Source organism: Apiospora marii (genome assembly GCF_038362585.1).
Source record: "Apiospora marii strain CBS 49790 chromosome Unknown utg000004l_segment0_segment0, whole genome shotgun sequence".
Lineage (NCBI taxonomy): Eukaryota > Fungi > Ascomycota > Sordariomycetes > Amphisphaeriales > Apiosporaceae > Apiospora > Apiospora marii.
This window is the reverse complement of record NW_027117375.1, coordinates 3,046,696-3,068,984: the sequence shown is the minus strand read 5'-3', so window position 1 is coordinate 3,068,984 and position 22,289 is coordinate 3,046,696. Positions and strand designations below refer to the sequence as shown.

Sequence of the window (22,289 nt, the reverse complement as noted above, 5' to 3'; positions counted from 1 at the left end):
GAAACCAAGACTCCAAGATCGGGAATCTAGTGGGGGAGGGGATGGGATTTGGGATTTGCATTCATTCCAGGGCCAGTCCAATCAAGTACATCAAGTCGTCTCTTTATTAACCCATCTTCTGTACCATAACTACAGTTTGCCCACACATACACACAAAAAGGCGGCAGTAACGATCTCATGGCTCAAATCATACAAAACATACAATAAAGACGCTTTACTGAGGCTCGACGCGCGGTAGCGGCATCCTCCACCAGCAGCCTGTGTCTGTCCTTACTTTCATCATGTTGGGGGGTATATCCTTTTACGCAAGTGCAAACCAACAAAATGCACCCCTTCCTGCCCCCATGTAGTTCTCCTTATTCGTATTACAAGCACGCTGTCTCCAAGACGAGTGCTTCCGCGACAGATGCTTCCAAGGCAGACGAGTACCCGAAACACCCTAGATCTCGTAATAATAATCGTCGTCCAAACCCTGCCTGCTGGGCACCACTCCAGCCCCAGGAGGTGGCCCGCCATACGCCGCCTCCATCCCCACGTTGAGCAGCCGGATCTTGAGGCTGTATTCCCCCACCAGCGTCACCAGCTTCGTCGTATCTGCCGTCAAAGGCGCTTGGTCCAACAACATCAACATCCCATCGAGCCATTCCGACGCAAGGCTGTTGTTGAGCGGGTACAGCGTCAGCAACGGTTGCTCCTTCCCGTCGCCACCTGGCCGCATTGCCTCCTCTGCACTGGTGAAGCCAAACATGGTGATTTTCGTGCTCGTCTTTGCCGTGCTCCCACCGCTTATGCTACCCGACGAAGTCTTGGGACCGGACGTGTCCGTCTGTGCATTGCTCTTTTCGTCATCGTTGATCACTGAAACGTTGGACACCACCGAGCTGATCTTGCTCAAGTCGATCTTCTCTGTCAAGGACTCCAGACTGGGATCTTGCTCCCTCCGTATTGAGAAGTCGGCGTAGTGGAGATACCGACGATTGTGGGAGAGCTTGGCATAACGCCAAGGCGTCGAATGGGTGGCACGTTCGGCTTGCAAGTTGGCTCCCAGGCTCTCCTTGCGTGGGGCTGGCTTCGAAAACCAGGAACCTTGCAGGAGGCACCTTACACGCTGTTCTTTGACGAACGATAGGGACTCGTTCCTCAGATCCTCTCGGACCTGGTACAGGTGCTGGCCCCAGTTCTCCTCAAAGGACATTTCTAGGAGATCCATCTGTAATTCCCGTAGCCTGGCCAAGTCATATTCGAGGAGATCCTCCTCCACATCCACAACGTCCTTTGACCTCCCTGAGCCGCCCACCACTTGGTCCATCAGTATGCGCACGAGTTCGACAATCTTCTCAAAATCGCCTTGTCCTGCGCCCGTAGCCTTCCATAGCCGAAAGAAAGCCTGCAGCCCCGCTGTGTGTAGCCTAGACCACTGTAGGAGTAGTGGGCGGAAAAGCTTGTCCTGGTGCCTTGTATCAGACAGTTGATAGCCCCTCAGATCTTCTATATCCGTTTTGTTGCAATCGAATTGGTCGTACAGAGTTTGTGTGACTGATAGACTTGCTCGCGCGACTGGGCATCGCTCTGAAAGCGGACGAGTTGACTGCTCCAGGAGTAGCTTCTGAAAGCCGTCCTCGTTCTTCCGGACGTAGTCTGTCAAGTCCATCATTCCCAGGAAACCTGCTCCTTCGAATTCTGCTCCTGGGCTTTCGGTCTCGAAACCCAGCCGTCGCCACTTCTCTGGATTGTGTTTCCTGCTTCCCTTTTTGCTGCTGGCCTCGGGTGCATCGTCCCCGTTCACTGTGCCATTGTAATGGTCGCGGCTCGGCGCGCTGGCTAGGTGTAGCCCTTTCAGAGCTCTTCTATGCTCTGGCCGCTCCAGGTCCACTCGCACCTCCTTCCATTTCCGCAGGAGAAGCTTGGTCAGAGATTGGAATTCTAGCAACGGGTGGGCCAGGTCTTGTAGTGCCGAGCTTTGCATGAGATTGTAGACAGCCTTGATCAAGCCCAAATCCTGTAGCCGCTTGATGAACTTGGGCCACTCCTCCGATGCGTTCTTGTTGTGGCCGTTTGTGCTTGGTTCCGAAGAAACGGCATCTCTGATAAGGGAATTGATCAACATCAGCGCGTTGGCGCACAAGGCGTGGTCGGCCGAGTTTAGTTGCTGTATGACCAGGTCGAAGAACTGCGGATAAACGGCGACGGCTGGTTTAAGCGCGCGAAACCCGAAGGTTCCGGGGGCGCGGGACAGGCCCCTGGGGGCCTGCGAATGGCTGACGAGGGCGACGAGTATGGACATGGCGCCTCGCAGAATGTTGACCAGTGGGTTCATGACGATTAGCTCGACGATGCGCTCGACCAGCTCGCCGGCCGTCGGGCCTTCGAAGATGTCCCAACCCATGTCGACCTCCAATAATCGGGTCAGACTCTGCAGCGAGTAGGCCAACGTGTTCCCGCCCGTGCCCATGATCAGGCGCCGCAGTATTACCAGGCCGCCTGAGGATATGAAAACGTCGGCGAACGAGGGGTCGTTGATGGAAGATTGCAATTTGAAAACGGCCATTTTGCGCGCGGCGTCCTCGTCGCTCGCTAAGCGCGAGAGGAGCGCAGGTATGTCTGCCTGATCCATCTTGTGCCGCCGTGTTTGTTCTTTTCCAAACTCCGGTTCTTGGTACGTCGTCGGCCGAATCGTTGAAGCTCGTGATGTATGCTTGTCGAAGCCGTGTAATCGCACAACAGAGGGGAAGGGTAGCGAATGATGGGCGTTTTCTGGCAAGACGGCTCTTGATCCAGGCGCTTTACCGATCTGCGACTGTTCACGCCCCAGATATGTTGTGCATGGAAAGACTTCAAATTCGACAGAGAAGTATCGTCTCGCCAAGAAGCCGTCGCGGTGCCGACCAACAAACACAACACCAATTTAAGACGCTGGAGGTATCCTTAGAAAAAAAGCGGTCCTGGCCCTTACCGATGGCCTGCACTGCAGCTGGGGGGTGATTAGGCGGTTCTGGACTGTCCTTAATCGGCAGGTTTTACTGGATACGTGCGCTAAAGATCCGTCCAAGCTCACTGTTTAGGTAGGGTACTTCCCATGCGCAGCAGAGTGCCAATCAGACAGACTGGCTGATGCAGATGAAACATTCGAGTGCATGCAAGATAACACTGCTGCCAAATGGGGTGTCGTACGGAGATAAACATGCCAAATCAGGCCATCGGTCAGTGATGTCAATGTAAGCCGTGACAAAAACAAACATGCATCCCCATCCATCAATAGGCCAAGCACACAGGGCGGTACCCAAATGCTACATGTACTTAGAGAGCTGGCCGGGCCATCTGTCCGATACCCAGATCCCGCCCAAATCCCTGTGCAGCACAAACCAACCGCCCAGCATAGGGGGCCAAGGGGGGGCTCCCTTGTTCAGAAAGACGAACGGGACGGCTCTGACCGCCGCGATATTTCTCATCTCTAATTTGGCGAACAGGCGAAGATTCTATTTACGCCCACTTGGAACTGAAAGTTTGTTTAGCAGTTCCCTTTGCATGAAAGCTGAAACACAGTCATGGGGGCATGGTAATATATGGTCATTTGCTGGCCTGTATCCTATACAACTTGCCTATTCTACATGCTGAGATCATATCCGCCATCGTGAAGACCTTCTGCGCCCGTGTTCTATACATAAGCTACCAAGTACATGACAATAATCATTGTAGATCATGGCGAGACCGTGTGGCCCTTGTCGGCTCAATCTAGATAGGCAATCTATGAAGTTTAGATGGTAGGGCCTTGCCAAGTCCCTGAACAGGGGTTAGGTTCTATGCAGACACCCCTGGGCGGCCGCCAGGCGGTGGTAGTGCCTCTGGGCCGAACGAGAGCGGCAAAAGCTACAAGAAACCCCGTGTAAGCTGGATGAGACGGACACAAACCGTGATGGTCACGGCCACGGATCGGGTCTGCTTACCTCTTCCAATTTCTGGACCAAGTAGTCACCGTTCTTGTCAAACATAAGGATAGGCGTGCTCAGGTCACAAAACTCCCGGATGCTGCCAAGGGGTTGTCCCGCAAATCAGCAAGCGTACGGTACATGCAGATAGGTAGATAGATGGTCGATCTCGACCATGCCGATCTTTGAACAAGCTGTACCAGTTAAACAAGAAAATGCACACTCACAACTGGCGACACATGCCGCAGGGGCTGGCGGGGGGCGCGATATCGGTAGCGACGGCGACGGCCCGGAACCCCTTGTGGCCCTCAGTAACGGCCTTGCCAAAGGCCACTCGCTCTGCACAGGTGCCTACGGGGTATGCGGCATTCTCGACATTGGCGCCGCTGATGAAGGCTCCGTCGCCGGCGAGGATGGTCGCGCCGACGCGAAACTGGCTATAGGGGCAGTAGGCCGTGGCCTTGGCGGCGACACTGCCCTTATGCAGTTCTTCGAATTCGGCCTTGCTGAGCCCGTACTTCGAACACGTCGATTCGACGTCGGCCGGGTTGGCGCTCGAGGACTTTTGGTATCTGTCGGGGTATGAAGCAGACATGGTGAAGGGTGAGGTTTCGAAACAAACAGTCCCACCGCATCAGAGGTAGATATGGATGGTAGGTAATGGCTTATCACGCGCAAATACCTACCGGATGCGGGGCAGTCAGCCAGCGATTGGAATGCCGAATGCCTTAAGTCGCTCGCTCAGAAATCAATGTTTGGACGGGTCGGACACCACAGACTCCACAGCCACCCTTTTATTGATCAACATCCTGATGTCCATTGCTATCTGTACTTATGTACATACCTTTCAGCAACACAATTCTTCAATTCTTCGTCCAAACGCCACATACAAGCTATCGCCAATACCTACGCACTGCAAAGAACCAGCTTTACGCGAACATCTTGTTCGGTTCGTGCCTTTCTCTAGCCAGACAGGACTATTCCAGGGGCAAAAGGCGCTAGGTGGAGTATTCGAAATGAGTTTGGAGGCGCTCGGCAACCGTCGGGATATAGTAGGTTGGCATTCATGACCAGATCTCATCAGTAGCCATGTCTACAAGTAAATCCAAGATATCGCCGGCCTTGCTTGGCTGCATCTAGTGCCACTCCTGGGAGCATGTTGATATCGGGCTCAAAGGTGGAAATTGACCTGGCGTCTTGACCAAGCGCTAACTTGTTGTGACTTTGCTTGTGGCTTCTTGCTGATAAGCCGCTGTTTCCGTGGTCGTCGTGCCGAATGCAGTCTCCAGTACCTCGGCGTTCATGGCGGAATACGACGACTGTTAGCAGAGCATTCGCGTCAGTGGGACCGTTGCCGCTATCATCAGGTTGATCGGCGACAAAGCCATGCGGGCTGAGGTGTCTTCCTCAAACAAATGATTGACAGGACAAATGCAACGTCCTTTCATTCGTCAGCATTTCCAACCAGATCTGAAAGTTTGTGCTCCGCCGGCGCTGGAGATATTGAAGCATTGCACTGCCGTGTAACGGATGGATACTAATAATAGCTTGTCCAACTGGCCAGGTGTCTTTGGATCGTCGAGTGAGTAGCGGAATGCATACTATAGTAGTCAGTAGTAGCTGCCCGGCTAGCTACTGCCAACTGCTTGGGGTACCTGCTTTTCGTACGCCGATCCCTGCACGAGGGTGATATGACATATTCTGACATCTGTACGGGCTCCCGGAATTCGTTACGCAGAGCGGGGTGCCGTCGCACAAGTCTAACGGGCAACCCCACCATGACCGCAGACTGGAGTCTCCCTGGGTACTTACTCACGATGCCTCGAGTTGGAACTCAATGCCGTATTTGGGCTCTCACTGAAGCGAAGGTTCAGAGTAACGGTAACCCCCTGTTCCAATCTGCTCTATCGCTTGATTCTTACCGGAAATGTCATGATGTCCTTTGTTACTTTGCTAATGGAAGTCCATAATTGGAAGTATTGTCACCGACGGGTACATGGAGGGGTCGAGTGAGTCGAAAACGGGACGCTTTTGACTGCTATCCCCAAACTGCTAATCGCAGAAGATGCCACGAGCCCGTCACGTTAGGCTCCGAGACACGATTCCCTTTATTTCAGCGTGAAATATGGGTAAGGAGATCTTGGTACTGTAGTAGTCGGGAAACCCTGAAACCGGGAACCGTCAAGGAACTAGAAAACAGGAATCCCGGAGTGCACCGTGACGTCACAATAGCTGGGCCTCTGCCCCTCGGCGACGCGTCCGGGCATTGCGAAAAAAGTCACCCTTTAACCCAAATCGTCGAGTAGTTTACTCGACGACTTCTCTCTCCCCCAAACATACGATAATTCGAGAGGAACTTTGCCATTTTTCTTAGTTCGTCTGTATACCCCAAGCGACGAACCAGCGACGACTACACCAGGAAAATCACCCCAAGATACATCACTATTAGGCTATAAGCGACACGCCCACCATGCCTGAGCACCCTTTCTCCCCAGAGGATTTCCCCATCGACGAGGACCATGAGTTTAAGCCGAACGAATTTTACTTCCTAAAGGGGGCTGTCCACTTCAAGAAGACGGCCTCGATCCTGGACATGACGAAGAAGGTCAAGAAGTCGCGGTGGCGGGACTTTTCGCAGTCGTTCCTGCGGGACGTGGACAACGCCGCCAAGAAGGCCGAGGAGGACGAGGAGAAGCCCCTGTACAACATCACGTCGTGCGGCGAGATGATGCGCACCATCAAGACCCTGGTGGACGGCGAGAAGGGTGAGAAGATCTGCGAGCTCAGCATGACGTTCGTGTCCTTCGACAGCTCGTGCGTCCGCTTCGCCGACAAGGAGCACAGCCGCCACCCGCTCGAGATCTGCCCCGTCGAGGCCGGCTCCGAGAACAAGCACGAGTGCTTCGTCCGCCACTCCATCCCCTACTTCTGGGACATGTCGACCCAGTTCGGCACCCTGTACAAGTGCCTCAACCAGAAGCGCGTCAAGATCGGCAGCGTCTGCGCCTTCGGCTTCGGCAAGGACGCCGTCCTCGCCCTCGAGGGCGACCAGCTTGACGACGTCTGCGCCATCAGTACCTGCGTCATCCTGCTGAACGGCCGGGACGCCATGGACCATTAAACGGCGGTAGGATAGGGAAAAAGGGACGCGGGCAGCGAGCGAGTGCGTTTCCCGAATGCGCTTGCCTATACCTATGCTTATGCATGTCGGATGACCTACAAAGGCAAGCGGACGGCGTTTAGGTTTAATTGTGGTTGGTGTACTATGATATAATGCTATCTATGATCCTTAATATATTCAGTTCAAATTTCACCTGGACGAAGTTGTTGGTTTTATACGTAATTAAATCACGCTATGGGGGGCCACAGCATGTGCTGCAGTCGTAAAACCAAGTACTTCTAAACAACCAGATAACTATGTCTATGTCTATGTGCCAGCTCTGAACCGTGGAATGCTTAATGTAGCCGAATCGCCAGTATTGCCCCTGTTCTGTAGTCCCATCTTGGGGTATCATCATAATCCAAGCCCAGCGCCGAATCTTCGATTCCCCCTGCGGTAGTGAATTTCTCTCGCTTGAAAACAATATTTGGCATGCGTGCCAATCTCTATCCAATCGATATTCCCCTCTCTTATCCAACAAATCACCACCCCCAGAACTCAAAGATGGCCTCCAGTGCCTCCTTGGGATGCGTAAAGGGAAAGTTGTGGCCGCCCGGCACGACGCGCCAAAAGACGTGTTCCTCGCCGCCGACGAGCGGCAGGGCGTCCTCGCGGTAGTCGTCCTTCTGGATGAGCTCGTCGTGGCGGGCCAGGATGAAGGCCGTGGTCCTGGACTTGCGCACGCGCGCCAGCTTGCGCCAGTAGTCGTGCTCGGCCATGAGGGGGCCGACGCGCACCGTCGACATGAATGCCGGCACGAAGCCCGAGTGCGCCCGCAGCATCCAGTGCACGTAGGCCGCGATCCGGGCCTCGAAGGGGTGCACGCTGTCGACCGTATCCTCGTTGGGGTCGACGACCTCCTGGGTGGCCGTGTCGGTGAGCGAGTCCGCGTGGAGGGGCTTGCTCGACGACACGTCGAGCGCGGTGCCGTCGTCCATGGACATCCTGCGCTTCTTGGCCACCGAGGCGCCGATCGGGGTGCGCAGGCGGCGCTTGGTCAGGCGCTCGAGGATGGCCTCGGGGACGATGCCCGACGTGAAGATGAGGCGGCTCAGGCGGCCAAAGTTCTCGGAGCGGATGACGCCCGTGGGCGCGAGGAGCACGAGCGAGGCCACCATGCGGGGGAAGGTGGCGGCGAAGTTGAGGGCGATGCCGCCGCCGAGCGAGTAGCCGACGAGGTGCATGGCGTCATCTCCGGTCCAGGCGAGCGGGCTTGAGGCCAGGACCAGCAGCACCTGCGACACGAAGAGGCGCGTGTCGAAGGGCAAATCGCCAACGCCGTCGGTAAAGCCGCGGCCGAACAGGTCGAACAGCATGACGCGGCAGCCCTTGGCGGCGATGCCGTTGGCGATCTCGGACAGCGTCATGCACGAGGTGCTGATGCCGTGGATGAAGAGCACCTTGCGGCCGTCTTCGGGGCCGAACTCGTAGACCCGGATATTGCCGTACGGGGTTTCTACATCGCGGGCGCCGGGGAAGTGATCAGGCTGATACGGAAGGTCTTTGATCTCGTCCTTGGTGAGATAAGGCAGCGACGTAGTAAGTGGCCCCGGCAGGATTTGCTTCCGGTGGGGGTACAGCGAGTATCGGAAAAGAGAGAGGCATGCCACCGTGGTCACAACCGTTGTTGCGACAATGGCGGCAGTGCTGCTCTGGGGCGTGTGAAACATGTCCATCTCACCCGCAAGTCCAATATGTGGATTCGGTATTGTTGGAGCAGCTCTCAACTCGACGTTTGCGGTTCACGATTAGCGGAAGAATATTATCCTCAAGTACTTAGATCTTGGCTACAAACATCTATCCAGCTCTTGGAGGAGGCGAAAGAAAAAAAAAAAAAATCCAAACTGGGCGAATGTGAAGAGATGAAGAGCTGAGATGTGCTGTGTTCCAACTTCCACGGCCTGACCACCCGACTCAAGATGAGAAGTAAGTAGCACGAAGTAGGAAGAGAGAGTGTGCGTGTGTGTGTCAGGTGCTGAGAGCCCAAGTCAGTGTCGGATTGGACCTTGCTTGTGGCGGGCCCGCTACTACCCAGTCCACGTGGGCTCCTACCATTGCACTTAGTCAGGTACATTTTCCCTATTCCTCTGCCAACTAATGGTCATATATGGATACTATCTAAGGTTGAATGTATATCATTTTACGCCCCGGAACTTAATGTCCAGCTTGGAACAAAAACAAGCCATTATGAGCAAATCATAATACATAAAGTCACAACTGGTTTGCCATATTTGGCCTCTGAACCTGAAATTGGTAAGACCCTACGAGATCAAGGTAGCAAGGACATCTTCAGTTCATTATGTACTTGCCTCCGAAAGGGGCCAGCAAATCCGACATCGACCCCTGAATACTCCCGACCAACAGCAACGCCTTATCCAACATCATGCTATATCTGCAATTCGATATCGCACACCACATCGTCCCTGAGCAAGCCATGTCGGCTTCTAGAAAACTTCTGCATATCTGACAATAAGCCCAAACAAGTAACAGCACCTCTGGTACACAGAAAAAAGTGTGTATATATACACTCTCCCAATATCCATTCGTGGATTGTCGCGAGAGTTGTGGGCCATTCACCCACGGCAAGATGGCCGAGGCCAGCTTGTGAAGACACCCCGATTATATTCCTACAGCGCCCCCCAAAAATACACGCTTTTACATGATGACCACCATGGAACCATCCAGAACTCCGGTTTCATGAGCGCCTTGCCCAGGGTCGGGTGAAGAGCCGCCGACCATTGTTTTCTTTACACTCCTGTTTTACTTTTTTGTTTGCTCCCCTGCCCGTCACCGCCAGGCGCCTTGGCTGAGTGACAACAGCCCTGCGACGCAGTCCATATCTGGTCTCTTACTAGGGCTGACTTGGCCTCGCATCATGAAGCGGTCCACCTCCTCATCTCCCTTGCCCGCTTTTCCTGAAGGAAGTTTCTTTTGGCCGTTTTCGTCTTCAAAGATCGACATGGATGTCTCCAGTCCCGCCTTGCCACCCCGCAGGCGCGGCGCGGGAGCCGTATTAGCGCGGTTACCCAGGAAGGACCGCTTATTGGCAGCATTGGGTCCTTGCTCGCCCAGGACTCGTCCGACACGTCGGGCATTTCCCAGTACCGCCTGGGCCATAGTCTGCTCTTTAGTTGGCGTCGGGGGTGGTAAGGGGTGGCGCCGACGGTTGGGGTTTCCGTCTTCATCGGGGCTCCAATTCTCCTTGTCCGAGTCTGCCCCAGGAGACAAGACGACAGCCAAGCCAGGCTTGTCAGCACTCTTTTTCTCGGTCTCAACGTCCTCCGTCACAGCTCTTTCAGGCTTGTCCAGGGAATCAGTCAGAGGCTGTGGTGTATCTTGAGAAGGAGGCAAGCTCTGGTTCCGCGCAATACTACTGCTAGTCCGGCCCAATTTCGGCTTCTTAGATATCGAGCTGCGTCGGCTCGGTGGCGCGTTGCGTTTGCCCGGATTGGGCTGTACAGAGCCATTGGCTGCCTGCGCGACGGCATTGAGCAGACTGCTGAGACCACCTGATGTCTGACTGCTGGAGCGCAGAAGAGAGATCGCCGCGACGGCCGACCCTGAAGACTCGTTCTCTGCCTGCTGCGTCAGTTCATCCCGCGTCTCGGCATCACAGCAAGACTCCCAAGCATGGACATCACGTGAGCGGCCGCGGGCGAGCTGAGCCGGTAAGCTGGCGGTCAGCGTGGAAATGGGAGGCAGCGTAATGCCTGGCAAAGAGGTCCGGCTCCGCTGCAGGATACGGGGCGCGCGGACCGGGGGCAGCTTCGTCGCGTCGGAAGGCATGTGAGCTTGGGTCGGCCTTGGCGGAGAAGGTTGGGATGATACCAACTCTGCCTTGCCCTCAAGCGACAAGGAGAGGCGGAACTGAGAGGAGGACGAAGGCGGAGGCAGGATGGAAGCTGGAGAGTTATCCACCGTGGACCCGGTTGATGGCGGGAAGGAATCAATTCTAATGTACATGTCAGTCGAGCTTTGCAATGGGCTAATGAAAGACAGGAACACCTACCTGAAGGACTCCTCGCCAGGCCGGTCAAGCGTAGAGGGAGATGAGAAAGAGGCGCTTGTGTTCCACCTATTGGATAGATATCCCACAGAGTTCGGTAGGGACTGCGAGAAACTTTGAGCACCCTCCTTTGGTTTAACGGCGAAGATGGAGTGTGGGGGTGAAACACCCGACTCCGAGGCCCGTCTTTCTGGGTTCGAATGCTCCGTTGCGCTGGGCTTCGCAGCCGAGGGCGATAGTCGGAACGAGTGCATAGTTCCTACACTCGCAGGGCTCGGAGCCCGTTGGTCCAACTCGGCCGGACGCGTGTCGAAGCTATCGTCGGCCATACTGGGAGCATTCCCGAAAGACAGCGAATCGTTTGCTAGGCCAGCGATGGGCCCCCCATACCGCAGCGCCGCGATCTCTTGTGGAGATAACGGGCGCGACTTCCGTCTGTCGTTTTGGCGACGGTTCTGAAACCAAATCTAGAATAGCGAGGATATATCAGACAACCGAAAAACCTTTGCCGATCAAGTTGTACAGTCCTAGACTAACCTGGACTTCTTTCTCATTCAGCGTGACGCGATTGACGATATCCAGACGCGCTGCTTTATCGGGCTTGGGGTTCGTGCTGTACGCGTTTTCGAGGATGGTCTTGTCTTGGGCACTACACATGGGAGAAACACGGGGCATTAGTCAAAAGCCGCACCAGAAGCTGATATAGGTACTCGACCCGAAAAGTTAGGTACGCACGTCGTCCTCTTCCGCTTTCCCTTGGGATGCCTCTCATTTTCGGGGCGCGGTACAGGATAGCCCGACTCCATGTGGAATGAAGTCTCGAAAGACAGGGCAGACGAATCCGGATCGCTCATGCTGCTCTGGAAACTCGCGTCTTGGCTCTCCCGGCGTTCCTCGAGCCCCGCGTGGACGCTGGTGGTCGGGGACGGACCGGGGGAGGTTTGGTGAAGGGAGGACATGGTATAGGGTGTGTGGCGTGAATGCTGACGATAGCTAGTAGTCGGGTCTATAAGTGCATACTATAGCCCAAATGGCCGAAGGAGTGACGTGCAAGACGTGTCGTGACGATTCGTGTCGCAGGTACGCCGCCAGTAGATAGGCACGTATAAGACGGGATGCCAGTCAAAACGAATGTTAGACGCCGCGGGGGGCTTTGTGTCTGTAGCCGTAGCAAGACCAATTGAATGGTCCTCTCGTTGTGACGTCGAGAGCAGGTAAGAGGCAAGAGAGGGAGAAGAGACGTAAAGGTTTGAAGGTGAGTGAGGGTGAGGGTGAGGGATGTAAAGCAAGATGGGCCGCGGTGAGGGTATTAACTGGATATAGCACGCTAAGGCTCCTCGTGAAGCGTAACGTATCGAAACTTTACTTCCAATACGTATCGCGACTCCCTTGAAATTGGAATACCCGAAACAGAGGCAGAACAGAGCAGAGCAGGGCAGGGCAGGCAGAGAGGCAGAAGGAGATTCGTGCAGCGCCAATCAATACGAATATCAATCGATCGATCAAGTCACTCGTCCGGGCAGCATGTGTAATAAAATCAATCGCGTCTTGTGTCTCATAGCAGACAGTGAATGATGAGTGAGCGGCGTGCTTGGGTGGGAAAAGCATGGCATGGGTCGTCCCCGCCCACTCGCTCTCGCTAGAAAAGACCCCTGTCCGTCACCAAGTCGCGTCTCCAGTCCGCCGCATGGAAAAGATGCAATTAAGCTGTCTCACGCCTAACCCCATCCGGCCTGGTCTATTGAAAATTGATTTGCACAAATAAAGTACCCCAAGCAGGCGCGTCCATTGGTCAGGCCCGCTCCGGATTAGGAAGTATACCAAACATTCTCGCTGCTGTTGCCCCGGAAAGCCAACACGCGATCCCAACCTCCAACCTCACTGCATATGTCTAATCTACAACCTGCCGGCCTAAGGAGAAACACGAAGATCCAAAGAATGCCAGCCACTCCCAATACTAGACTTGCTTTTTCGCATCGAAGACATACCTTATTACTCCTTGCTGGGTGGGCATTGAACCTGAACCTGGGGCTGATCGATAAGACGCGTTCAACGGCTAAATCTATTTTGGCCACCGACAGGGGTGCTGAGAGTGTTGTTGACATTAAGGTTATCTACCATGTTGTAACGATCTAGTGTACAAGCGTGTCTCTCTCCATACTAACTGATAGTAGTAGGTAGTAGTAATAGCAGTCGGTGTTATTCGCCGCCCTTCGATTGGCTGGCCATTGATGTCATGGTACTGACATGAACATGGCCATGGCTAAGATCGATGCTACATAACTAATGCAATGCAAACACTACCAACTGTCATCTTCAACAACACGGACGGTCATTGCCCCTCAAAAACAGACGCACTTTATATTAAATCAATAACATGCAAGTGCACAAGGTCGAGTCCTCTCCCATATTTGCCAGTGATGCATACCGCATTGTCCATTGGCCAATTCCATGCAAGTAAACAATACAAATCCAAGACAGCCTCATCATACTCCCTTGCCGCCTCGCCCCAAGAAAAAAAAAAACAAAAAACGAACAAACCGTCCAACTAGTTCGTCCAGGGTTGTGTCGCGTTTCTAATTTTCATTGTTGCCCTCACCTGTCCCGCCGTTGTGAATGTCTCTTGGCCGCTACATGACGGAACCAACTCCCCACCAAATCACGATACGATGCACAAGGGGTTGGTTGGATAGCCCTGCCCTGGCTCCTCCCTCGACGCGTCTCCGGTCTGCGCGCGCCAGATCAGTGCTCCGTGCTGCTGGGGGGAAAGCTGCACTTGCTGTCCCACAATGAGGTGGGCGACACAGTTCTCAAGTTGCCGTTAACCGTGGTGGCACTCCGTAGAGAGATGCGAGAGCCAGATATTATGGTGCAATACGCATTACTACCTGACATCTTAGGATTGGGCGCGTTGCCCCACAGGTTGGCCTCGTACAAAGAGCTGGTGGTGTTCCCTCGAGGCTCTTGATATCCGCCGGCGCCATATGACCAGGCTGGATATCAACCTTGCACACGACTCCAAACCCACCTTTGGTGATCAATGACAACCACGCTGTTCACGGATCCTAAGCTGACAGGAGAGCTGTGGGCAACACAGACTGCCGCCATGAGACGGTAAGGAAAATAAACAGCCAGTACAGATCTAGATGGGACCAATCTAGATTTAGATATGCCAAATCTCTAAGCCCTTTGATTCTATGTCATGCCTCCATGCTTGGGACAGTTATAAAGATGTACGAAGGTATAGAGGTGGCCAAAGCCTTACGGGACTTGCACTCGAGAGACGTGCAGCACATATCCAAAACGTAAGAAATGTCGTCAAACCGAAAAGTGCAGATGCATTCGTCTGTAGGTATGTACAAGATGCGCCATGAAAAAAGCAAGCCTAGGATACAATGATCAGCGGCTGAAACTAGATAAGTTCGCCAAAGCTTTCTCCGTCACTTCTACCCCTCCCCTCCTCCATGCCCCCAGGATATAATAATGTCTGTCTGTCCATACCACATCTCTGGCATTACCGTACTCATTACAAGTCTACACAAGTGTCACGTTCAACACTAGTCGTTCCACTACCAAAGTACTTTAGTAGGTACGCTTGAAAGGCGGCACAGCCTTGCACTCGTTCTCGTCCAGCGTGGTGCCAATCACACGTCGGTAGCCGAGATCGACCTTGCCATGGGGGTTCTTCTGCCATGTCAGAGTGTGCTTCATCCAGTTCTCGTCATCACGCTCGGGGAAGTCCTCGCGGGCGTGAGCACCGCGGGACTCCTTGCGGTTGGCGGCAGCAATCGTGGTTTGGGATCTGCAATAATAAACATTAGCATTGGCTTCATATATATAACAGCCAGATGAGTACTTACGCGCAAGTGAGCAAGTTTCGCAGCTCAAGGGTCTCGACCAGGTCCGAGTTCCAAATCATGCTGCGGTCCTTGATACCAACCTGAGGGAACATGTTGTCGACCTCATGGATCTTCTTAACACCCTCGTCCAAACTCTCCTGAGTTCGGAAAACGCTGACATCGGTCTGCATGGTCTTCTGCATGGCGAGACGAATCTCAGCAGTGCTCTTGGGACCCTCCGAAGTGCGGATTTGGTCCAGGACCTCGATAGACTCGGCACCGGCATCAGCGCTGAGCGGCTTCTGAGCAGCACCAGGAGTGAAGTTGTCCCGAATCGTGTGCGAAACAGCACGGCCAAAGACGACGAGATCGAGCAGAGAGTTGGCACCCAGTCGGTTGGCACCGTGGACGGAGACACAGGCAGCCTCACCACAAGCAAACAGACCAGGGACAACCTTGTCGTTACCGCTCTCGTCAACGGTAAGAACCTCACCGGTGTATCGCGTGGGAATACCACCCATGTTGTAATGGACAGTGGGAAGCACGGGAATAGGCTGCTTGGTGACGTCGACACCAGCGAAAATGGCGGCTGTCTCAGAGATACCAGGCAGACGCTCAGCGAGCACCTCGGCGGGAAGATGGCTCAGCTGAAGGTAGACGTGGTCCTTCTCGGGGCCAACACCACGTCCATCACGGATTTCCAGAGTCATGGAACGCGAGACAACGTCACGAGACGCCAGATCCTTGGCAGTGGGAGCATAACGCTCCATGAATCGCTCGCCCTCCGAGTTCAGCAGGTAACCACCCTCACCACGAGAGCCCTCGGTAATCAGGCAACCAGCTCCGTAGATGCCAGTCGGGTGGAACTGAACGAATTCGAGATCCTGGTTGGGAAGACCAGCACGAGCGACCATAGCCATACCGTCACCGGTGCAAGTGTGGGCCGACGTGCAGCTGAAGTAAGCACGGCCGTATCCACCGGTAGCCAGAACGGTGTTCTGGGCCAAGAAACGGTGCAGGGTACCATCTTCTTGGTTGTAAGCCAGCACACCGCGGCATTCACCGTCCTCCATGATCAGATCGATAGCGAAGAACTCGATGAAGTAGTTGGTGTTGTGTCGCAGGGACTGTCCGTAGAGGGTATGCAGGAGGGCGTGACCAGTGCGGTCAGCAGCAGCACAGCATCGGTAGGCTTGGCCACCCTTGCCGTACTTCTGCGATTGACCACCGAAAGCACGCTGGTAACTGATGCAATTGTCAGCCTTGTCCACATTCCTGATCATGCGAAAGGAGGTACCAACATCTTGCCATCCTCGGTTCGCGAGAAAGGACAACCGTAGTTCTCGAGCTCGATGATGGAGGCGGGGGCCTCTCGGGTCATGTAGTGAATCGCATCCTGGTCGCCGAGCCAATCCGAACCCTTGACGGTATCGTACATATGCCATCTCCAGTCGTCCTCGTGCATGTTGCCTAACGCAGCATTGATACCGCCCTGGGCGGCGACTGTGTGACTTCTCGTGGGGAACAGCTTCGATATGCAGGCAGTGTTGAAGCCGGCCTCGGCAAGACCGAAGGCGGCGCGAAGACCAGATCCACCAGCACCAACGACGAGAGCATCGTAATGGTGGTCCTAAAGTGCGCTCTTGTCAACGACAAAATCCCCTAAATATTTCCAATCCAGGGTCTCGCGGCCGACTTACGATGACGGGGTATTTGCTGCTAACATGAGCCGAGGCTTCCTTTGCCCTCAGAGGTTGGTTGGCAAAGATTTGAGCTAGGAACACAGCGGATTAGTCGTCGAGTCCCGTCACATAAGTTTTCCGGGTGGATAAGTGTGCGTACAAACGGGTCGCGTCGACGAGAAGGTCCTGGCCTGCAACTTTGCGGTTCGTGAGAACTACAATGCCCAGCAATGAGTTAGCAGCGGGGTTTCTACGACACGGCATAATTGCCTGGCCATTGGGCGAGGGCAGGCAAAGGTGTAAGAATGCAGTCAGAAAGAGTGGAAACTTACGGCAGACCCGGGAGTCAATCTCCTCATCGCCATTCTAGAAGCCATGTTGAACAACACAACAGGACTGGTGGTGAAGCGATGTGTGTATTTGTGTGTGTGCGAGACAAAAGAGACCGAGGGAGATGGCAGAGGGGAGATGTCAAAGAGAGGTTGCACCACGCGAGGGATCAGACGGAATTGAGGCTCTTGTCCTGCAAGTTCCGATATCCGAAATGGGCAAGATCAGATCGAAATCAAGTGTTCAAAGGGAGGGAAAAAGTGATGATGCCTCCAACTTTTGGCCTCGCAGTGCTGAAAGCTCTCGGGTCGTTTGGGGAAACTGGGGACTTGGCCAATGGGAAGCGGCCTATTAAATTTCCAATCACGACTTGCCTGCTTCCATCCTCGGCTAAGCGGGGGGCCCACATTATGCCGACCACATTCGTCCCGATTAAATGCTCCTCCCTCATGCCACATACTCTCATGCACGTGCCTTCACGTTGGCCTTGACGGACCAGATCTGCATCTCTAGAGAGCCAAGTCCTCTGCATCGATCGCATCGGCATGTTTACTAGTGGACCATTCAGCAATGCCGTGTATCTTACCTGGGATTGGAGCATGCCCACAGCGTCGTGGCCCAATACGTAGCTGATCATCACCACCAACAGCACACAATGAAGTAGCTTACAAGATTCTTCGGCATGTAGTTCGTCGCGGTCGCCATGGCCAGATGTACATTCTCAACCAGTTAACAAGTGCTTGATTCTCCATGACATACCGATGTATGCGATATAATGGTATATAGTAAAACGAGTATGCTTCGACCTCCCTGTCCGACCCGGCCTCCTTTTCCGCAGGCCCATGATATATCTGACTATACGAAACAACCAGTACAGGACCCTGCTCGCTAGTTCGCAAGCACCTGCCGGAGCATTTGCAGGAAGTTCTCCTTCAGATGATGCACCTCGCTGACCTCAGGCTTGACCGGCTCTCCCGCATTACGTCTAAGCCGGTCTTGCTTCTTGGCCCTGCGTCTTCGCTCGGCCTCAATAGGGTCGAGCTCGTCTTGTAGCTCCTCCTCGGCCGAGTCCTCTGAATCTTCGTCGTAGCCCATAACTTCCAAGTCCATGTTGTTGATCCCAAAGTCACTGGCTTGCATGCTCGCTACCCCAGGCAGTGCGTCCACACTCACTTGGCCCTCTGCTGCCATTTTCTGCCGTGTCTTGTCGTGGTGCCACTTCTTGCGAGCTTCTTGCCATGCGATTAGGTTGTTGACCTCTGCAATGGCCTTCTCCTTGTCCACCTTGCCGGTCGTAACACCGCCCTCAAACAAGGCATTCACGTCCAGTAAGCCACCCGAAGGCCCTTTCCGCAAAAACTCCAGAATGCCCTCTATCCATCCCATAAGCTGCGTGAAAAGACCGTTATCATGAGTGTGGACCTCGTGCACAAACTTGTAGAAGTTATGCTCGTGCCGTTGGCAAAGGTCAATGAATGCCTGCACTGTTTGATTTGGATCCGCTGAGGTATCCTCCTCTCGACATTTCTCGACAACCTAGGTGATTTGTTAAGAGTGCGACGGAATAAACTATACTGGGCATGTGTACTTACTTGGATCATGTCATCCATGAATACAGAGAAGTCCGTAATGCTGTTATAGACATTGGCAGACTTGTAGACGCGGACGAGCGGCTCGTAAAATATCGTGAACAGGTCCCGTAGTAGCTGCAGGGTAACTGGTTCCTCGATCATATGAAGCATCATAGCCTTGTCGCGTTGCCGCGTGTACAGCTTGAGCAGTTGCTTCAGGTACGAGAACAGCTGTGCTCCTTGCTTAAGCTCCTCATCAACATTCTCGACGGCATTGTTGAACGCGACGTATGCGTTGTAGAGTTTCCCAATCTGTTCGGGGGTAAGCGGAGGCTCTATCAACTCCGAGCGCAATACAGCCACAATAAGATCAACATCATCCGCAATAGCTTCCTCCCGGATCGAAAGCTTCACCGGTTCGTCTGCGTCCGTGAACGCTTTCAGCTTCTTTACGAACACGTCATCTCCTATCTTAGCGGCAACTGCGTCAATATTCCTCTGGGACTGGCGAAGGCCATCGTTCAGCGCAGCCGCGAAAATTCGCTGCATTAGTGACCGACTTCCGAATGGCTGTGCCAGGAAAAGATCGAGAACACTGGCCATGACAGCGGCAGGATTTGCGATCCTGATAGCGTTCTTCAAAAGAGTATAAGGAATCAAAGAATGAATCCGCTTCATTTGCGCGAACAGCTCAGGCGAGTTGTCCTCCGCAAGGAACAGATGATATACCGTTGCAGCAACTTCGATACGAAGCCACTCGGCAAACTTCTGGTACTGTAAGCTCAGATCCTGGATGGTCTCCTTGTCCTTGATTTCTTGGAAAAGCATCGTAAGACCATTTCTTTCGACAATGTCTTGTCGGAATTGTTCCATGTAGACATCCAGTTCGGCAGCTCGCTTCCTGGCGATCTCGTAGAACTGCTTTTGCTCCTCCACCCGTTTCTCGTCGACGGCTTTGCGACGCATGATATCATAAACGTCATCGTCAGTAGGAGTCATGGGATCACGAGTCAAAAACTCCTGCATCGCCTTGGTCTGGGCTATCTGGGGATCGTGTAACAAAGACCGCAGGAATGCCCTCAGGGAGATCCTTTGGTTTTCACGCCACAAGATTGCATTCTGTAATCATCAGCCGTCTGCTGTGCATATCTGAAAGTTGAATGAATACAGTACTTACCGCAGTCTTTGGACTTGGTACTGGGCTCGCTGCCCCGTCCGTGCTAGGCCGAGGAGAAGATCGTGAGGATCTCCCTAACGATGCTGCGGACAGGTTGCGGCGATGATCGCGTACGGTAAGATTCCTCATGGAATCCCTGAGGCCACCAGATTCACCGGTAGCTTGCATCGTCGATACAGAAGAGAGTGAGGACGCATCAGAGTCGCCGCCACCATCAGTCATGCGCCCCAAGAGGGACGATGCTGCTGTATCCGTTTTATTCTTCTTGGGCACCGGGGGCAGCACCTTTCCAGGTAGCTCGATTCGCAGCTGCTTGTGCAACCGGCCGAAATCACCGTATCGCCTCCCGATGAAATGCTCGAGCTCCGATTTCCTTTTCACACGGAGTAAGAATTCCTACTGGTAGTCAGTTGCGAGTCCTTATGATGGCTGGCTTTCGAACGTACAGCATGCTTATGCGACCTGATTTTTCGCTTGACCGAAGTGATACGCACGCCGGCGACGTTCACATCCCACCCATTGACGTAATTGCCTTCCGGCAGCGTATTCAGCATGCCAGTGTCGATGGCATCACGGTCCACGATCTCCATCTCGGCGAACCTTATTCGCTCCTCGAAGCCCGAGGCTGTACGCACACCGGACACCATCATCAGCTCGACCACCTTTCTGCATTTTAAAGCGAGCTTGCGACGTTTCGTCTCCTCCAGTCGGTCTTCGGAAGACGAAATGTTCTTGCTCGCAAACGACTCGAGAAACTAGCACATAGACACACATGATTAGCCCTGCACCATTTCGTTGTAAAGTCCGAGGAATGCTCGACCTACCACTTGCAACTTGTCCTGCCAGAACTCCTTCTCCTTTGCCTTGTCCAGAAAAGGGAACTCGCGGACATGATGCACGAATATGTACCGCAAGATCGGAAGCTCGGAATCGAGGGGCGATACCTCTCCAAGAGGCGAGCTGAAAGGTGCACCAAAGCGGCGCAGGGCGGTAGGCGAGTTGAGTTCGTTGATTTCCCAGGCAACCTGCTCTGAGATGAGTTCCCTCTTGAGATCTATACGGTCGTGGGGTCAATTTCGTCAGCCCATGTTCTATGCGATTCACAACGTTCGGCTTCAAGAGTTGGCCTCTGTTTCTTGGTCGCTTCCCACGTACAATGCTCTTGCTTTCCTGTCAGCGTCTGGCCGGGCGGCGGTATCGAGTGGGCACTCTGTGTCCGTGTGGTCTTCTCAACAGGAGGTGCTGGCGCAGTGTCTGGTTGCGCAGGCGGGACGCCCGCCGGCGATGTACCGTTCGCAGAAGACATGATCGAAGGCGACGTGTGGATAAAGCAGAAGAAGTGGGAAAATTTACAGCAGTGGCTGGCCGAGGCAGACGCGGGTATCTAAGCCCGGTGCAAAAAGGGCATATGGCAGCTGCCGTCTGGACTTGCAGTGGTGCCGTATCGGTAAGGGGTGGTGGTGTGTGGCTTTGCTTCGCATACGTTGGTGACGTCCTAGCAAGGTACAGCGTTTTAGTCTCTCCCCAAGATCAGAGCTGGCCGGAGATGGCGGGGTATCTACTGCTGATCGATCTCCTCGACCCTTCAAACTTACTTACAATGCACACCCAATGACAACTTCCCTTCAGATTGAATAGAGCCGATCTGCCAGGCACAAGAGCTCAGGGAAGCGATATATGGCACTGAAAATGGGGAACCCGAGAAGAATGAAGGGCAAAGAATCGACCTGTCGCTTCGAGGCGATGTCGAGTTTGCTTATATTAACGAACTCAAATGCTCCTCGCATGCCTTGGGCGCGCAGAGGCAGGGTACCCCCCCATTAAAGGGCTGTTGAGCCACCATGGCACAGCGTGGGATAGAAAATGACTGCTTTTAGCGCCCAATCATCCTGGAAATCCAGTGCCGTAGAGCCGCTTTCGGCGGCGTGGCTTGGCCAATTCGTCCACTAGACCTGGGAATCATGGACTGTCACGGCACAAACCACTGAAAAGTTGATGCCGACGAGCATGAGTCACCTCTACTCACTCTTGGCTCCTTGGCGGGTTGTTGGGGTCACTTGTCACTTGGTCAGATTTGGAACCAAGATGGCGACGCGTGTCTGCTGTGAGTAAGAGCAAGTAGCTATGCGTCGTGACCAGGGATGATGTCGCCCGTTTCAAAACATGGCCCAAGTCGTCTGCAAGTGGGCCAGCTGAGTCTCAGGGCGCCTTACCAACAACCATCGATACCACAGCAAAAGTACCTGCTGGAAGGTTCATTCAAAAGACCTCGTTGCAGCAAAAATGGGACAGGGCCAGGCGGTGCCGCGGACGCCGTTTTGGGTACGAAGGAGGAAGCAGATGGGTTTCTACCTCTTGTTTACTCATTTGTAACATGCACCTTCAATCAATGAGCTTTATGCTCCATTCTTGTTATTTCAAGATTGTTTGTACTTACCTACGTATCCGGAAGTTGGGCATGGGAAACTTGAATTACCTACCCCGAGAACGTGGAGAAACAACCAACGTAGAGAGGGATGCCTACCTGCCTAGCATCAGTGCTAGTTCGCCTCGATCGATGGCAGATGTAAAAGGTAATAACGATACGCGCCCATTGCA

At 53.8% G+C, this 22,289-nt stretch overlaps 7 protein-coding genes across 7 annotated transcripts; 1 reads left to right on the top strand and 6 right to left on the bottom strand.

Annotated features, from left to right (window-relative positions):
• Positions 1 to 439: 439 nt before the first annotated feature.
• On the bottom strand, positions 440 to 2,614 carry PG985_006902 (uncharacterized protein; the record flags this gene model as incomplete). Its single annotated transcript, XM_066826671.1, has 1 exon — positions 440 to 2,614. One exon carries the CDS (start codon positions 2,612 to 2,614, stop codon positions 440 to 442), a length of 2,175 nt encoding a protein of 724 aa, XP_066686278.1.
• Positions 2,615 to 3,798: 1,184 nt separating this feature from the next.
• Positions 3,799 to 4,521, bottom strand: PG985_006901 (cytidine deaminase-like protein; the record flags this gene model as incomplete). The annotated part of the gene is made up of 3 exons (XM_066826670.1): positions 3,799 to 3,867; positions 3,945 to 4,026; positions 4,154 to 4,521. 3 exons carry the CDS (start codon positions 4,519 to 4,521, stop codon positions 3,799 to 3,801), a joined length of 519 nt encoding a protein of 172 aa, XP_066686277.1.
• A 1,875-nt stretch (positions 4,522 to 6,396) lies between these two features.
• Positions 6,397 to 7,047, top strand: PG985_006900 (uncharacterized protein; the record flags this gene model as incomplete). Its single annotated transcript, XM_066826669.1, has 1 exon — positions 6,397 to 7,047. The coding sequence occupies one exon, from the start codon at positions 6,397 to 6,399 to the stop codon at positions 7,045 to 7,047; it is 651 nt and encodes a 216-aa protein (XP_066686276.1).
• Positions 7,048 to 7,568: 521 nt separating this feature from the next.
• Positions 7,569 to 8,756, bottom strand: PG985_006899 (uncharacterized protein; the record flags this gene model as incomplete). Its single annotated transcript, XM_066826668.1, has 1 exon — positions 7,569 to 8,756. One exon carries the CDS (start codon positions 8,754 to 8,756, stop codon positions 7,569 to 7,571), a length of 1,188 nt encoding a protein of 395 aa, XP_066686275.1.
• A 1,117-nt stretch (positions 8,757 to 9,873) lies between these two features.
• Positions 9,874 to 12,051, bottom strand: PG985_006898 (homeobox domain-containing protein; the record flags this gene model as incomplete). The annotated part of the gene is made up of 4 exons (XM_066826667.1): positions 9,874 to 11,038; positions 11,096 to 11,559; positions 11,630 to 11,741; positions 11,828 to 12,051. The coding sequence occupies 4 exons, from the start codon at positions 12,049 to 12,051 to the stop codon at positions 9,874 to 9,876; spliced, it is 1,965 nt and encodes a 654-aa protein (XP_066686274.1).
• A 2,623-nt stretch (positions 12,052 to 14,674) lies between these two features.
• Positions 14,675 to 16,990, bottom strand: PG985_006897 (Succinate dehydrogenase (quinone); the record flags this gene model as incomplete). Its single annotated transcript, XM_066826666.1, has 6 exons — positions 14,675 to 14,894; positions 14,953 to 16,176; positions 16,233 to 16,561; positions 16,632 to 16,705; positions 16,774 to 16,828; positions 16,946 to 16,990. The coding sequence occupies 6 exons, from the start codon at positions 16,988 to 16,990 to the stop codon at positions 14,675 to 14,677; spliced, it is 1,947 nt and encodes a 648-aa protein (XP_066686273.1).
• Positions 16,991 to 17,831: 841 nt separating this feature from the next.
• On the bottom strand, positions 17,832 to 20,997 carry PG985_006896 (uncharacterized protein; the record flags this gene model as incomplete). Its single annotated transcript, XM_066826665.1, has 6 exons — positions 17,832 to 18,479; positions 18,536 to 19,633; positions 19,692 to 20,087; positions 20,138 to 20,446; positions 20,516 to 20,745; positions 20,847 to 20,997. The coding sequence occupies 6 exons, from the start codon at positions 20,995 to 20,997 to the stop codon at positions 17,832 to 17,834; spliced, it is 2,832 nt and encodes a 943-aa protein (XP_066686272.1).
• Positions 20,998 to 22,289: the final 1,292 nt, after the last annotated feature.